The sequence below is a fragment of the Nansenia antarctica genome (assembly GCF_963989245.1).
Source record: "Nansenia antarctica genome assembly, chromosome: 12".
Lineage (NCBI taxonomy): Eukaryota > Metazoa > Chordata > Actinopteri > Argentiniformes > Microstomatidae > Nansenia > Nansenia antarctica.
This window is the reverse complement of record NC_137682.1, coordinates 9,870,126-9,887,421: the sequence shown is the minus strand read 5'-3', so window position 1 is coordinate 9,887,421 and position 17,296 is coordinate 9,870,126. Positions and strand designations below refer to the sequence as shown.

Here is a 17,296-nt window from a genome sequence, read left to right as displayed (position 1 = left end):
ACCACCCTTATTGAAAGGACCTAAGTACCTTGTTTGTTTACGGTTATTAAAAACATATTTTATCTACTCAACTTAGTCTTTCTGGTTCCAATTGGTTTGGACTGGGATATGGGGGGATGAGATGGGCTCGGATGACTATAAGATAGTGTTTCAGGACATGGGTATATATATATAAGTGTATTGCAGCCAAACCTGTACAGTAGTATGTAGAAAGGCCACAGCATAGAGCAGTGGTTTCCACTGTGGCAGGTTGGTGATTTCCAGCTGTTCCTGTGTCACACTGTTGTAGGTCCTCTTTAACCCCGCCTTCATACCTGCATTCAAACAGGTCAGCACACACAATCACTGTGTACTGTAATGAATGTGAGGGAGATGTAGTAAATAAACATGACGTTTAAAGAGGGTTGCCGTATATTGATATGAATATGAAGAAGATCTTTATTAAAAGTATTGTTTGAGGTACCCTGCGGAGGCTCATTGGTGAACTTGATAGCAGATTGCAGGAAGTTGATGGGGAACTTGGGATGACCCTCCGTGGTTAGCCACACCCTGAAGCCGTCGTGGACGTCCGTCGCCGTAGTGACGGACTCCAGGAGCTCATCGAGGAAGTCGAGCCCTAGGTGGCAGTTCTGAAGGAGGAGCCAGCCCCCGTCAGTCATGCTGTGAGCCAGCAGCCGGCGAGCATGGACCTCCTGGCCCTGCCCCATGGAGATGGCCCTGCATGGCGCCCCCTACAGGGGCAGAAACACCCAGCACCTTACATAAGACTCTATAAACACGATTCAGACTGACCTGTATCCTACAATGTATGTTTCTGACTACAGCGTATCCACAGAAAGATATCACAAAGGTGTGAAGCGCATAGTGTGTAGCGATGAAAATCTTTCTAGGATTTGCAACAATTCGTTTTCTGCTCTGCTCAATGTGGATTATTTCAAATGTAATGGTTCCTATTATATTCCATTGAGTTGACGCTGTTATCCAAAGCGACTTACATTGCAGTGAGTGTATATATATTTTTCAGTATATACTGTATGGTCCCAGCAGGGAGTGATCCCACAACTTAAACTTTGTTAGCTCCGTGCTTTACCAACTACCGACTGCCACCTCATGATCACGATCTCATGACACTCAGAAGAGAGTCACCTTGGCTTTGGCGAGCCTCTCGATGTTCTCGGTGGGGTCTGAGCCCATAGACAGGAAACAGACCATGGGCGTCCTTTTGTCGCTCTCCGCCCACATGGTCTCCATGTCCAGAATGACTCCCTCTGCGTACGCACCCCCCAGGGACTCAGAGATGTAGTGACGCGCCTGCAACACACAATAACAGAGGTTCATCAGGGCCTGAGAGTGACACCTGTCATACTACTGAAACATAAACATGTCTAAATAGAACTGTGTCCTTGGTTTTGGGCATGATGATGATGATGTTTTTTTTTGTTTTTTTTTATGTATCCCTTGTTTTACCAGGTAGGTTGACTCAGAAGATGTTCTCTTTTGCAGCAATGGCCTGGGTATGAGTTGTAGGGGAGAGGAGAGGGGATAATTGAGCCATTTGAAAGCAGGAGAGGATTAGGTGACCGTGATAGTACGAGGGCCAGATTGGGAATTTAGCCAGGACACCGGCATTAACATACCAACTCTTGCGACAAGCTTCATGGTCATGACATGATCATTAACGACTCGGGAGTCGGGACCTTGGTTTAACATCTCATCTGAAGGATACAGAAGATATGAGTAGATCACCTCCTACGTGTGTGTGTGTGTGTGTGTGTGTGTGTGTGTGTGTGTGTGTGTGTGTGTGTGTGCGTGTGTGCACGTGTGCATGCGTGTAACAGAAAAAGTGACCCGTTATCGAATTCTTACCATATCTATTCATCATTGTTTTGCGTCGGAACAACTGCTGTAATTGTTGCTATAGCTGTGTATTTCGACATCAAACACCCCGTAGCTATTTGCATAAGGGGTTTCTTCATCCAAATGAAACTTGGCTGCCTGTCAGAATGCTTTGGGGCCCCTGTGAGGCATCAAGGTTAGTCAAGCATGGTGATGGGTTGGGGAGCAGCAGATGTGATGGAACTAGTCATCTCTGAACAGATAATTATGGTCGAGTCCAACCAGTTATCTCAACGTGTGGCTGTCAGCTGTTCAGGTTCATTTCAGGGGAGCTTTTTATAGCCCGCTGTCTGAAAGGAGAGATGCTTGTCTGTGACGCTACGCATTCACAAATGATTACACACCTGTGCCTTTCTCTCCCTCCCTGGTTACCGCGGTTACAGTGGAAATGCGCCTGTCTAAATAACATCATTCAGTGAGCGGATTCATTTCGATTTGAAATTTAGATGTCCTGATCGGTATTAGTAGTGTGTTTCTGCCAGAGTGAGTGGTTGTGTCTGGGTTCAGAATGGAGGATTAAAAAAGTCTGTGGGGGGAAAAAAAGGGATATTTTTCTATTATCTTTATTATGAAATGGGTTAGGGGTTTTCTGCTTAGAACATGGTCTTCTTTCCAGGGGAGCCCCACTTACATTATAATAATTATAATGTAATAAATACATTACATTAAATTACATTGCATTACATTAGCCTACTGCAAACATTCCATTCCATTAAATTACAATACTGCACATTAGCCCATATTACAAACTGTAACCAGGGAGTAGCTAAAAGGACTGTAAAATTTAGGAAGGGGCTGGTTATCTAACTAACTCTAAGCTAAATAGGCAGTGTAGGAGGATACAGGCAGGGGGCGCCAGCAAACCGTTAGACTAGCAGTTACTATCGTTAGCATTAGCATGGGAATTAGCATTAGCATTAGCATTGGAATTAGCATTAGCATTAGCATTGGAATTAGCATTAGCATTAGCCTTGGAATTAGCATTAGCATACAAACAACTAACACACGGTAACGGTATCACATATGAACAAACACATTTATTTACAGAACTGATGTATACATCCCCAGATATATACATTCCCTCCCCGCCGGCCACACACACACTCAATCACTCACTCATAGTCTCTGGCCTGAACAGGCTTATAGTCCCGGGCTGTGGTGCGCGTTGAGGCCTGGTTGGATGGCATGTGCGTCGAGGAAGGTAGCAGACGAAAAGGGGGGGGTGACGTAGCAACGCGGAGGGAAAGGGCCTTCTTCGTAGTCCGCGCCGAGGGGTGAAGGGCTCAGGTCCGGGTGGTCCACGTCGAAGCTCCGATGGAGTCAGCGTTCGGTCGCAGTCCGCTCGTGGAGGCGACGATTCTGTCCAGTTTGGCGTCTCGCTTGGTCCAGCGTTTAACAGCCGGCTGCTGGCAAGGCTGTCTAACGGGGACACAACTAAACGGGCTAAACAGCTCTGAACTCGATAATCACTTTCCTGGCGTCTTCAGCTCCTGCACGGTGTGCGTGTTACTGAATCCGCCATCTTAGATTGACTTCTCGTTGCTCTCTCTCGTTTGGTCTCTCTCGTTCTGATTCTCATCACACACTGACACACTGACCACTTCCGTCTCTTATATATACACCACCGAACCTAGCATCCGGGTCACGGACACACCCCGGATATACTACGTCATCAAACATATACATAAACATTACAATAATAATACATACACCTTCATGAAACGTACAGAAATAGTATGGAAAATAAGAAAGGAAATAACAGGGCAAAAGGGCTGATTTCGGGGAAACTAAAACTGGCTCTAAACTGTGGGCCTTCATAACAGCCGCCCCATGAAACCCTCGGTTTCATTTAACTAAGGAAGGCACACTGGCTAGGCTGCTCTAGCAGCGTGAGGTAGGAGGTGATAGTGTCCTTGGTAATTTGAGGGAGCTCAATCAGGCGTGCCACAGGTCGGGTGTAAGTGCGACCACCAACGTCCACGATGGCCGTCCGCACCCTTCCATCCGGACCCGGCAGGACCTTGGTCACTCTGCCCGTCTGCCAGGCGGCGCGTGGAAGGGACTGGTCGATCACCAGTACCACGGCACCTTCGGACAAGTTGTCTCTCTCCCTCGTCCACTTCTGCCTGACTTGCAGGGTCGGCAGGTAGTGCAGTATGAACTGCTTCCAAAACTGGTCCGCGAGCACCTGGCTGTGCCTCCACCATCTTCTTCCGGTGAGCTCTGCAGGGTCGTAGACTACCTGAGGCAGTGCAGAGTCTCGCCGCCCCATCAGCAAGAAGTTGGGCGTAATGGGATCCAGATCTGCTACATCACTGGAGGTATAGCCTAGGGGCCGGGGGTTCAAGATGCCCTCAATCTCTGCTAGTACAGTCCCGAGCACCTCATCGGTAGGCACCTTCTGTCCGAGAATGGTACGTAGCACGTTCTTTACTGAGCGAATCTCCCGCTCCCAGGCTCCCCCGAAGTGTGGAGCATTTGGGGGGTTGAACTCAAACTTCACTTGCTGGGAGGCGAGTCGGTCACGGGCCTCCTCAGTCATCGCAGCGTAGCTCGCCCTCAGCTCGGCCTCACCACCGACGAAGTTGGTGCCTCTGTCCGACCGGAGGGTCTTAGGGGTCCCTCGCCTGGAGGTGAACCTCTTGAAGGACATGAGGAAGCTGTCGCTGGTGAGCTGGTGCAGAACCTCAAGGTGCATTGCTCTCGTCGTCAGGCACGTGTAGATGATGCCCCACCGCTTTTCGGAGGCTCGCCGGTTTCGGACTAGGAGTGGCCCGAAACAGTCGACCCCAGTAGAGTGGAACGGAGCCTGTCTCAGTCGCAGCCGGTCCTCGGGCAGATCGGACATCATGGGCTGCGGCGGCGTGGCTCGCCACCTCTGGCAGTCCGAGCAGGACCTTTGATATCTCCGTACCGCCTCCCGTCCATGGAGTATCCAGAATCTCCGTCGTACCTCCGCGAAGACACGCTCTCCACCCGCGTGCTGCACTTTGTCATCATGGTGCTTGATGACCAATCTGGTGACCTGATGCTTAGTGGGAAGCACGATGGGATGCTTCGTGTCCAGGTCTAGATCTTGAGCGCGGCGCAGTCTGCCACCCACGCGAATGAGAACACCGTCGAGCTCTGGAGCTAAGCCGCGGAGTCTACTGTCCGAGGGGATCGGCTTCCCTTTCTCGAGACACTCCCGCTCTCGGGAGAAGGCATCCTGTTGGGCACTCTGCAGCACCAGGAGCTCCGCCGCGGTGTAATCTTCGGCGCTGAGCGTAGTATCTAGGGGTAGACCGGCCTGGGAGCAGAACATCCTCTTCTGCAGCTCTTCGAGCGTCTCACACTCCTCTCCTGGAGTAGTCTCAGGGTCTACGACCTGGGTGACTCCGCAGAACAACGTCTTACGCAGCTCTTTGTCCTCTCTGTCTTCTGCTAACGCCGGCGTGGCTGGCCACTCTGACTCCCGCTCCTGTAGGAAGTCTGGTCCCGTGTGATACAGGTGGGGCTCCGCCAGATCCTGGAGAGTTGCCCCTCTCGTGATGACGTCAGCAGGGTTCCTCTTGGTGTCTACATAACGCCAGCAGTTCACCTCAGTCAACTCCAGAATCTCTGCGACTCGGGTGCCCACGAACACCTTATACCGACATGAGCTGGACTTCAACCACTGGAGGACGGTAGTGGAGTCTGACCACATGGTGACGCTCAGCAGAGGTAGCTGGAGCTCGTCGAGCAGGAACCTTCCCAGTTGCGCGCCGTTCAGGGCAGCACACAGCTCCAGTCTTGGGATGGACTGTTGCTTTTTCGGCGCCACTCGGGAACGCGCCAGGACAAACGAAACGTGGACTTCACCTCCAGGCTCTGCCGCTCTGACGTATGCCACGGACCCGTACGCCATCTCCGAGGCGTCGCAGAATACATGTAGCGTGATGACACTCCTCTCTAGGTCCGTGGAGGGAGGGAAGTAGCTCCGCTGCAGCTTGATGTGCTGGAGAGTGGGAAGTTCCTGCTCCCAGGCCTTCCACTTCTCTTCTAGGTGACGAGGCAGAGGATCGTCCCATCCTCGTTCCTGGGCCCACAGCTCCCGGACAAGCACCTTGGCCATCGTCGTGAAGGGAGCGATATATCCCAGTGGGTCGTACTGGCTCGCTAGAGTGCTGTATATCGTTCTCATCGTGACGCGTTGGGGCTTGGCAGGCTTATTGCGATAGCGTAGAGTGTCGGTCTGGAACTGCCAGATAAGTCCGAGCGTCATCTCCTGAGCATCATCTGGTGAGTGCGAGACCCAAGCCTCGCTGCTGGTCGAGGTGGCCCCCTCCGGGAGGTCTCTGATGACTTGCGGGTCGTTGCTGGCCCACTGGCAGATCTCAAATCCACCCTCCTGGAGATGAGCACGCAGGTCCTGGACTAGCTGGCGGGCTTCCGTGGCTGTCTTCGAACTGTGGAGGCAGTTGTCCACGTAAAAGCTCTTATGGACGGCGTCAAACACTCCAGGAGGTGCCGTCTCCTGCGCGGCGTGAGTCTGTAGCGCATAGGTGGCGCAACAGGGGCTGCAGGTTGTCCCGAAGGGTAGCACCTCCCACTGGTAGATAGAGGGGTCGGGGTCGCTCGGGTCCTCTCTCCAGAGAAACCTCATGAGTGGCTTGTCTTCCTCCAACATCCTGACCTGGTGAAACATTCGCTTAATGTCACCACTGACTGCGATCGGTTGCTGACGGAATCGCACCAGAACTCCCAAGAGGGCTGGGGTCAAGGTTGGACCAGGGAGAAGATAGTGGTTGAGGTTGAGCTTCCCCACCTGGTAGCTACAGTTGAAGACCACTCGGTTCTTCCCGTTGTGGTGAACATTGTGGTGCGGGAGGTACCAAGACTCGGCACTCTGGTTCGCCTCGGCTGGCTCAAGCTTCTTCACCAGACCGGACTCCGTCAGTTTCTTCATCTCCGCTCTGTAAGAAGCAGCAAGGACCTCGTCCTTCCTCATACGCTTCTCAGTGCTGGTCAGACACTGTAGGACGGTTCGAGGGGATACTCGAAACTCTGGCATGAGTTCTCTTCGGAGCAGTGGTGTGACGTATCTCTTCACACCCTGGACTTCGATACGCACTGTCTTGGCTTTAAGGAGGTCTATGGCGTAGACGTCCTCCTTGGACCGTACGTAGAGCTTCTCATTCTTGTATGGCGCAACGTCTAGCGTCCACAGCTTCTGGACGTTGTCTAGTAGCGCCGCATCCATGGAGTCCACACTGGTGTGAAGGCAGTTGATGGTCTGCACTTCTTCGGTGCGGACATGGAGGGATGACGTAGCTCTCCCGTCTCTATCTCTCCACTCGGTAGCGCCTTGGAGGGCCCACCCAAGCGCAGTCTGAACAGCCATCGGGCAGCCTCGTGGTCCTCTCAGCGGAGGACGGAGCGACACGATCAGTTCAGCGTTGTCCGAGCCGATGAGAAGGGTTGGCTCCGCTCCTTCTATCGGATGTAGGTCTACTCGCCGTAGGTGGGAATATCTTGCGCGTAATCTCTCCAGGGGGTAGTCGTAGCGGGAGAGCGCTAGCTGGTCTGCGGTGAAGACATTCCGAAGCCGATATCTGTCCGACGGCCGCCCCGCCGGGGAGATAGAGAAGTTGATTCTCGCCCCGGTGACCTCTTTAAGGTCGCGACGTATCGTGCGCAGAGTCAGCTTCTCCTCAGTCCCGTGGAGCCCCAACTGGCGCACTGCCTCCTGGAGGAGGATGGTCCGTTCCGACCCGTCGTCTAGAACGGCGTACGTGTCGTACACAGCGTTGTTGTGGTGCAGTCGGACCTTCACCACCTTCAGTAGGACCTTGGAGCCGCTGCTCTGGGTTGGGTCTAGATAGTAGACAGGTGTCTCCTCTTCCGGTGCGCTACCGGACCTAGGGCTTCTGGTGCCCTCGGTGGACCTGGCGAGGGAGACCTCGTGTAGGATGTTGAGGTGGACCTCCTCACAGCGGTTGCACTTTCTCCTCAAGGTGCAGTTCTTAGCCAGATGGTCGCGCCCACAGTTCCAGCACCTCTGGTTCTCCTCGAGCCACCTCTGCTTGGCCTCGGTACTCAGGTTGTTGAAGTCACTGCACTCATTGAACCAGTGCTCGCTGGTGCAGTACGGACATGGCGGTGGACCTCTCCGTCCCCTTTGAGGGGGTTGAGAGGAATCCTTTCCCTCAGGTCGGGCTTTCCTCTCTCTCCGAGGCTCCTCCTCCGTGTGCAGCACTCCTACTGGGCGTCCTCGGTTCGAGCTCGGCCTGTCCCAGCGGTCTCCCTTCCCCCTCTCCTTCTTCGGCTCAGCGTAACCCATGGCGTCTACGTTGGTGTCATGCACTTCCTCCAGTAGGAACTCCGCGAAGGCAGCCATGCTCAGACCCAACTTCCCGGGGTTACGAACGCGCTGCTGTCGCCGGAACCTCTCCTGCCGGAAGCGTGGGATCTTGCGGAGCAGCCGCTCTACGTTGGAGGTGCTGTTGATCTCGCTGGCGCCAGCTGGGCCCTGCGTCTTCAGCATTCCAACCAAGGTGTGCACGCGGAGCGCGAAGTCATCCAGCGCCCGTTCATCCTTGATGGGGGCCTGCTGTTCGAGGGCTTGCAGTTCAGCAAGGGCGTGGTTCCAGGGACGACCGTAGCGGGCATCCAAGTCGGCGAGCGCTCTGGTGTAAGGTGTCGGTGCGGAGGCATGGGCCAGAACCATGTTGTGGGCTCTGGGGTTCCTCACATGCTGAAGGAGAATCGCATATTTGTAGGACTCTGAGCAGGAGTCGTCCAAGAGCGTGTCTAGGCAGATGCGTAGTTCCACATACTGGCTCCTGTCCTCGTCCTTGAAGAAGGGGAACTTGGGTCCCTCCACCTGGGGAAACATCCTGTAGTGGATGATCGGGGCTGGAGTGACGGTCTGGGTGTCCGGCCTGCATGCATTTTGGTGCACTGGAGGACCTAGGGGTGTGCTACGCTCTTGGGGAATGGCTCCCCTCCCGGGCAGCGACACTGGCTCCCTCTGGGCCGCGTAGCGGTCGGGTCCCTGGTCCTCTTCTTTCCAGGTGGTCAGCTGGGCCTGTAGTTGGACAGTCATGGCGGGGGTCATGGAGCCATCGGCGGGGGGTTCAGGAGATGGCACTCGAGAGGGCCGTGCGGATGATGCTCTGGAGCTACGGGCCGACGGAGTTCTGCTGATGCACACGTCGCGCATGGTCTGCATCATTTCCTCCATCTTCTCTGCGTGCAGTTGCTCTCTCGCCATCTGCCTCTCCGCCGCGCGTTCCGCCCCCTCCATCTGGAGGCGCTCGCGCTCGTACTGGATGCGTTCCCTCTCTAACGCCTCCTGGCGCTGTCTCTCCGCCGCACGTTCCGCTCCGTTCATCTGGAGGCGTTCACGTTCTAGCGCCTCCTGGCGCTGCCTCTCCGCCGCGCGTTCCGCTCCGTCCATCTGGAGGCGTTCGCGTTCTAGCGCCTCCTGGCGCTGGAGGCGTTCACGCTCGAACTGGAGTCGTTCCCGCTCTAACGCCATCTCGGCCTGTTGGCGCTCCCGCTCTAACGCCATCTCGGCCTGTTGGCGCATACATTCTGACAGCGCGGCACTACTCCCTCTGGAGTGCAGGCTATCCGCCCCAGAGGCAGAACTGCCCACAGAAACCCTGGACCGGGAGGAAGCCACTGAACGGCAGGAGCTAGGTCTCGAGCGCGCCGTACTGGGAGGCAGATCGTTAAGGCTGAGGCCCTCCCTCTTCCGCCCGCAGGCGCTGTCGGACCGGGCCTCTCCTTCCTGCTCTTCCGTTTCTACGGCAAAACCCTGCTGTTCTGCCATCTCATCCTCCGGCTGGTGCTCGTTGATGGCTGTCTCGGTGCTAGCCACCCGCTCGCCGGCGGACACCTCGGCCTCTCCGACCACCGTATCCCGTGGAGTGCGCTCCTCGCTACCACTCAGTGAGCTTTCGAGCTCAAGCTCATACTCCTGTAACCTCGGAGGCAACCGCGGGACTCTCTGTGGTCGTGGCTCTGGCTCAGGGGGCGGAGAAGGGGGGGTAACTGTCTGGTCTGGTTGGCTGCGCTCAGCCATGCTATCACTACACAACCTATCCGGCTCGAAGGACCAATTGTAACCAGGGAGTAGCTAAAAGGACTGTAAAATTTAGGAAGGGGCTGGTTATCTAACTAACTCTAAGCTAAATAGGCAGTGTAGGAGGATACAGGCAGGGGGCGCCAGCAAACCGTTAGACTAGCAGTTACTATCGTTAGCATTAGCATGGGAATTAGCATTAGCATTAGCATTGGAATTAGCATTAGCATTAGCATTGGAATTAGCATTAGCATTAGCCTTGGAATTAGCATTAGCATACAAACAACTAACACACGGTAACGGTATCACATATGAACAAACACATTTATTTACAGAACTGATGTATACATCCCCAGATATATACATTCCCTCCCCGCCGGCCACACACACACTCAATCACTCACTCATAGTCTCTGGCCTGAACAGGCTTATAGTCCCGGGCTGTGGTGCGCGTTGAGGCCTGGTTGGATGGCATGTGCGTCGAGGAAGGTAGCAGACGAAAAGGGGGGGGTGACGTAGCAACGCGGAGGGAAAGGGCCTTCTTCGTAGTCCGCGCCGAGGGGTGAAGGGCTCAGGTCCGGGTGGTCCACGTCGAAGCTCCGATGGAGTCAGCGTTCGGTCGCAGTCCGCTCGTGGAGGCGACGATTCTGTCCAGTTTGGCGTCTCGCTTGGTCCAACGTTTAACAGCCGGCTGCTGGCAAGGCTGTCTAACGGGGACACAACTAAACGGGCTAAACAGCTCTGAACTCGATAATCACTTTCCTGGCGTCTTCAGCTCCTGCACGGTGTGCGTGTTACTGAATCCGCCATCTTAGATTGACTTCTCGTTGCTCTCTCTCGTTTGGTCTCTCTCGTTCTGATTCTCATCACACACTGACACACTGACCACTTCCGTCTCTTATATATACACCACCGAACCTAGCATCCGGGTCACGGACACACCCCGGATATACTACGTCATCAAACATATACATAAACATTACAATAATAATACATACACCTTCATGAAACGTACAGAAATAGTATGGAAAATAAGAAAGGAAATAACAGGGCAAAAGGGCTGATTTCGGGGAAACTAAAACTGGCTCTAAACTGTGGGCCTTCATAACACAAACAATTACACACAATATAATTATTCGAGGCACATTCACTCCTCAGATGACAAATCCTTTATTAAGGTCTTAAACTGATAGTCACAAGAGAATCTAGTTTGAGTACTAACTAACTAACTACTACTGTACTAACCCACCTGATGGTGTTACTGTACTAACCCACCTGATGGTCCTACTGTACTAACCCACCTGATGGTGTTACTGTACTAACCCACCTGATGGTGTTACTGTACTAACCCACCTGTGCGATGGTGCGGTCAGGGCACCAGCTACGGATCAACAGCAGCTTCCGGAAGGTGTCCAGCATGCTGTCATACCCATCAGGCACTGGGGAATCCTCTGGGGCCGACTGGTCGAACCAGGCTCTCCAAGAACGCTCGTTGTGGCTGACCTGGACAACGTCTTAGTGTGTCAGTGTATATATATATATATTATAGTAACAACTAAGCAACTTACATTGGAATGAGTGCATGTGTTACGGTACATGTGGGAATACGGTACATGTGGGAAAACTAGGGTTAGGGTTAGGTGCTAGGGTGTTAGGGTTAAGGTTAGGGTTAGGGTTAGGGTTAGGGGTAGGGTTAGGGTTAGGGCAGTGGCGGCTGGTGCTAAATGTTTTGGGTGGGGCACAGGTTATGGGGGCATGCTCCACGGGGAAGAATATCAACTTTAAAATCTGGATTTACAGTCGATTTTAGCATGAGAATAGCTCTACCCCCCTGTACAGACCTCGCCATCCCCTCCACCCCCCTGTACAGACCTCTTCATCCCCTCTACCCCCCTGTACAGACCTCTTCATCCCCTCTACCCACCTCTACAGACCTCTTCATCCCCTCTACCCACCTCTACAGACCTCTCCATCCCCTCTACCCCCTGTACAGACCTCTTCATCCCCTCTACCCACCTCTACAGACCTCTCCATCCCCTCTACCCCCTGTACAGACCTCTTCATCCCCTCTACCCCCCTGTACAGACCTCTCCATCCCCTCTACCCCCCTGTACAGACCTCTCCATCCCCTCTACCCTCCTCTACAGACCTCTTCATCCCCTCTACCCCCCTGTACAGACCTCTTCATCTCCTCTACCCCCCCTGTACAGACCTCTTCATCCCCTCTACCCCCCTGTACAGACCTCTCCATCCCCTCTACCCACCTCTACAGACCTCTTCATCCCCTCTACCCCCCTGTACAGACCTCTTCATCCCCTCTACCCCCCTGTACAGACCTCTTCATCCCCTCTACCCACCTCTACAGACCTCTCCATCCCCTCTACCCTCCTCTACAGACCTCTTCATCCCCTCTACCCCCCTGTACAGACCTCTTCATCCCCTCTACCCCCCTGTACAGACCTCGTCATCCCCTCTACCCCCCTGTACAGACCTCTTCATCCCCTCTACCCCCCTGTACAGACCTCTTCATCACCTCTACCCCCCTGTACAGACCTCTTCATCACCTCTACCCCCCTGTACAGACCTCTTCATCACCTCTACCCCCCTGTACAGACCTCTTCATTCCCTCTACCCCCCTGTACAGACCTCTTCATCCCCTCTACCCCCCTGTACAGACCTCTTCATCCCCTCTACCCCCCCTGTACATACCTCTTCACAAGTTTGACTTCGGTAATAGGTCCAGTTGCAATATCATCAAGTTGGGAACAAAAGATGCCTCCTTCTAATCCATTTGTTCAATTTGTTTACAAAGTCCGGTAGTGGTTTGCTGACAACCCCTCGTAAATCCTCGGTTATACGATTTTCCAATTTCCCCTGCCTTTGTATAAACTTGCTTTATAATTAAATTTGGTCTGGGTGGTCCTAATTCCTTTACTGTTAATTTCTCCTGGTTGCTACGACGGCTGAACGGTGTTTCTTTTAAAGATTCAACCGAGTTGTTCAGAACATTACTAGCCGCCATAGCCATGGTGAAGCAGGTGAACGAACGTGATCTGAAATGTAGGTTCATCTAAAGCTACGCCGGCCGTATGACATGACGTAAGCACGTACGATTCTTTGTGCATGTCCCAAAACCCCATAGACAAATGACCGAATGGCCTGAAGTTACCAAAATAGATTTTACATGCAAGTCTACGAGAACAGCCTAGTGCAATTTCGAGTAGAGTGAAAGTTGCCCTGAAAGGGGCGGGACTTGAAGCTGATTGGAACATACTCCACAGAACACTAGCTGATTGGACTATGATATACTCCACAGAACACTAGCTGATTGGACTATGATATTCAGAAGCAACACTGTCTAGAAGTCATAGAAAAAAAAATCTCTCTCTTCTCCCTTTGGTGGGGCATTGTCCAATTGCCCCTAATGAACCAGCCTCCCCTGGGTTAGGGTTAGACATGCCAGCATGTACCAAGTCGACGTAGCACCTAACCCTAACCCTAGTTTTCCCACATGTACCGTATTCCCACATGTACCGTAACACATGCATTTTTCAGTATACGTCGTCCCAGAGGGAATCAATCCCAGCCTAGGCATTGTTAGCACCATACTCTATGAACTGAGCACCACATACTGTATTTATACAATGCTCTCAAGGCCTTGTGTACATACAGATACTGTGAATGAATGAACAAACTGAATCAATAGACACATGACATGTGACAGCAGCTGGTGAAACCTGGGAACAACGCCTACTGACGGACCGTTCAGACTTTTATTCAGATAAATGGATTTAAATGTATTTCCATTTTTCTGAATACAAGTCTGAATGGTCCATTTTGATTGGTTGGCGACTTGTTCCCGGTTTCACCAGCTGCTGTCACAAACGTGGTGGAAATTAAATGTGACCTGGATGAGGAGCTGGTTGAACTGGGGCAGGCTGGACAAGTGGACCAGGTTTAACCAGGTCATGTCCAGGATCCAACGGCGAGGTTTCGGCTCGACTGAGTTCAGGTCCAGAGACGCACCGCCTGAGGGTAATAACACACAGTACATGATGCATTTAACGGTTCACTCCCGAAGTTTCATTTATAATTTACCTTGAAGAACCCAAATGTTAGAGTAATCGTTATCTAGCTACCCTTGGAACAAGTCAGTTATTAATGTCTGTATAGAGTAATATTAGGGGGGGTTGAGAAGTGGAGGGTAAATGAGTCTGTATTACAGACAGAAATATGATTATATTATTATATTTCCAATACAGGACATTGGTTGATAAACACTGATAGAACTGAATTGAATCCAATCCAATCAAATCCAATCCAACCCAACTGAATAGAGTAGAATAGAATGATATTCTGGATCGGCATAACAGTCATTCCAATCTTCCAGTCAGTGACTCACTTCTTCCAACAAAGTCACAGTGAACAAGTGCGTGCACACTTCAGGACGTGGGATAACGGACATAATAATCAGACTGCAGCCCTAGTGCCACTGATGGCTGAGTGAATGAGTGAGGGGGGGGGCATTTTGGCACTAAAATAGCTGTGGATCTAGTCAGCAGAGGGGTGAAAGCTGAACCAGGGCTGAGATATCCAGTTACCCTCCTGCTGGATTGGGCTAAGTGCCATCAGTAACCTCATGAGATCACCACCCTACTGGGGTGAGAGGGGAGGAGGAATGACTCTTCCATAACTATCAATCGCTGCCTAAACACCCTCTAATTTATGATAGATAAATAGACAGAGAGACAGACAGACAGACAGAAATAGATACGATAGATAGATAACCTTTGATAAAGGTCTGGAATTCGTTGTGTGAGATGTTCCTAGCCTGCAGGTCTATCTTCAGAGCCAGGAGCAGAGTGAAGAGGAACTTGTGGTCCTCGTACAGGCCGCGCGCCGTGTAGCGGAACACCTGATAGGTCAGAAACTCGATGATGTTTCGGATGCGTTTGGAGGTGATCTGGGACTTGGTGGAGCGTTCCATAGAGGAGTCGAAGATTCCCAGGAACTGGCGTAGCGAGGTTTGGTACATGATGTTGACCAGGCTCATCTCCACTATGAGGAAGTAGAGGATACTGCCCCTGGTGGCGACAGGGCGGTACTCCTCCCTGGCGTGGTTGATCTTCACCTCTGTCTCTGCAGCAACTGTCAGCTTCTCACTCACCTGGTTCACAAGTTCAATTGAAAACGGATGAATCCCTGAATACGGTCAACACACGCACACACGCACGCACACACACATGCGTGCACACACACGCGTACACACACACGTACACACACACACACACACACACACACACACACACACACACACACAGATACGCAAATACACCCATACCTCCTCAGCTGTGGTCTTGGTGACCCTGAGGACCTCTATTGAAAATGTATGAATCCCTGAATACGGTCAACACACGCACACACGCACGCACACACACATGCATACACACACACACACACACACACACACACACACACACACACACACACACACACACACACACACACACACAGATACGCAAATACACCCATACCTCCTCAGCTGTGGTCTTGGTGACCCTGAGGACCTCTATAAGGGACTCATCCTCCACCAGTGAGCCCTCAGTGCTGGTCAAACGGTACAGCAGGTTGTCCTCTAGCTCCTGCATCTTCCTCTTGTTAGAGGTCACCTCCTCCAGCAGCTTCACTCGCTCCGACTCCAGCTCCTAGAGAGGGGATTTATTATATGAAACCATCCCTTATTCCGTTCCATGCATTTACAATGAACCCGTCCTCAGATTTCGACCTCCACCAGCTTCCACTGCTATGTTTATACTGTAAGTGTAAGTGTGAGAAGTAATCCTACTCTATATGCATGTAACCTTAGTTATCAGACCTGCTTTTTGAAGATGACCAGTGCTAATTGGTACCTGCTTCTCTATGAGGATGACCCGTCCCAGTAGCTGGTCCTCCAGGCCTTTTAGGGTGACCGTGAAGTCGACCACGGCGGTCTTAGCGCTGACCTCAGGACTGTAGGCGGGGTTGGCCAACTTGGTGGTGACGTAGAGGTTAAAACCCTTCATCACATCCACCTCCTTGTCCCCCACCTTCACCTGTAGGATTGATAAATCGATCGAAATTGTATATAGCTGTCTCTGTTGTAAAACACACACACATTCCAAATATAGCATATCATGTCATCCTGTATGCCATAGAGATGACAAGCCATTGTGTTGTTTTATACTTTATACGTGGATCCAGACTTGATGAAGTTCTTCTCCAGGATGTTGTCCAGAGCAGGGTCCAGCTCTTCCCCGATGTCCTCCAGCAGTAGGGGACGTCCTAGAGACAGGCAGTCCTCCAGGTGGGAGCGGAAGTACTTGTGGTTCAGAGACGTCACCTGGAGTAAAGACGAGAGGTATTGGTGGTAATAACACCAGCTAACTGAAACGGCCAGAAACAGCAGTCACAGCCGTCCAGTTTAGACACACAGATTTGAATTCACAAGCTCATTCAACGGAGTCCAAGCTCAAGATTTTACTTCATTATGTGTTAAATGATGAAGACAATGAGAACTGGATGAACAGAACCTTTTTATGCATTTCTCTCTCTCTCTCTTTCTCCCTCCCTTTGCATCCCTCACTCGTTTACCTGTAACTCTCTGTCTTTCTCGCGGTTCTTGATCCAGATCTTTCCCTGTCCCTGCGGGTCTATCAGGAGTGGGTAGCGGGACGCCTTAGTCACGATGATTCCGTTCTGGATGGATAGGTCATCGTTGGGTAGACCCTGCAGGTTCCATTCTCCTACTGTGGTGTTGTCTACCAGCATAGTGATCACGTTCACATCCTGCAGAAGGAAGGCAAGGCAAACACAGTCCATACGAGTAACCACATAACCAGTGTTGTTACTATGTAATGACTCAGTTATTACAACGATATAGGGAATATAGAGCCACAAGGCTCGATAGACATTGATTTCTCCATTATTATCACATAATGACACTATATGATACCATACCATTCCGATTTCTACCTCCACCAGCCTCCCTATAAGCCACCTTATATCTATGTATATCTGGATGATGATTCCAAAGGAGTCTTACATCACTGTAAGGGATGCTGTTGCTGCTCATCTCTTTCCTCCACAGCTGTAGCAGCAGGTTGCGGTACTCCTGGTTAAAGGGACCAGCGTACGAGAGGAACCCTGTGGCCAGCAGCACGTCTCCTATCAGGTGAATGATCTGGCTCTGGAACATGGCGCTGCTCTCTGTCCAACGGACCTGAGGAGACAAACACAGCCAGATAGAGAGATGACACTGGGGCACAGTACGGTAGGTGCCATTGCCGGGTCTCCCTTGGAAAATGAAAAGGT

General features: G+C 51.9%; 1 protein-coding gene across 1 annotated transcript in view; it reads right to left on the bottom strand.

Annotated features, from left to right (window-relative positions):
* The window catches only part of dnah5l (dynein, axonemal, heavy chain 5 like), a gene marked incomplete at both ends in the record, with an annotated part of 60,055 nt that overhangs the window by 3,025 nt on the left and 39,734 nt on the right, over nt 1–17,296 (bottom strand). The window contains 11 exons of the mRNA XM_080543485.1: nt 193–314; nt 464–731; nt 1,147–1,311; nt 11,300–11,449; nt 13,854–13,975; nt 14,735–15,113; nt 15,481–15,651; nt 15,856–16,038; nt 16,170–16,325; nt 16,577–16,771; nt 17,028–17,204. Of these exons, the coding sequence (XP_080399611.1) occupies nt 193–314; nt 464–731; nt 1,147–1,311; nt 11,300–11,449; nt 13,854–13,975; nt 14,735–15,113; nt 15,481–15,651; nt 15,856–16,038; nt 16,170–16,325; nt 16,577–16,771; nt 17,028–17,204 (2,088 nt within the window). The remainder of the gene's footprint in view (nt 1–192; nt 315–463; nt 732–1,146; nt 1,312–11,299; nt 11,450–13,853; nt 13,976–14,734; nt 15,114–15,480; nt 15,652–15,855; nt 16,039–16,169; nt 16,326–16,576; nt 16,772–17,027; nt 17,205–17,296) is intronic.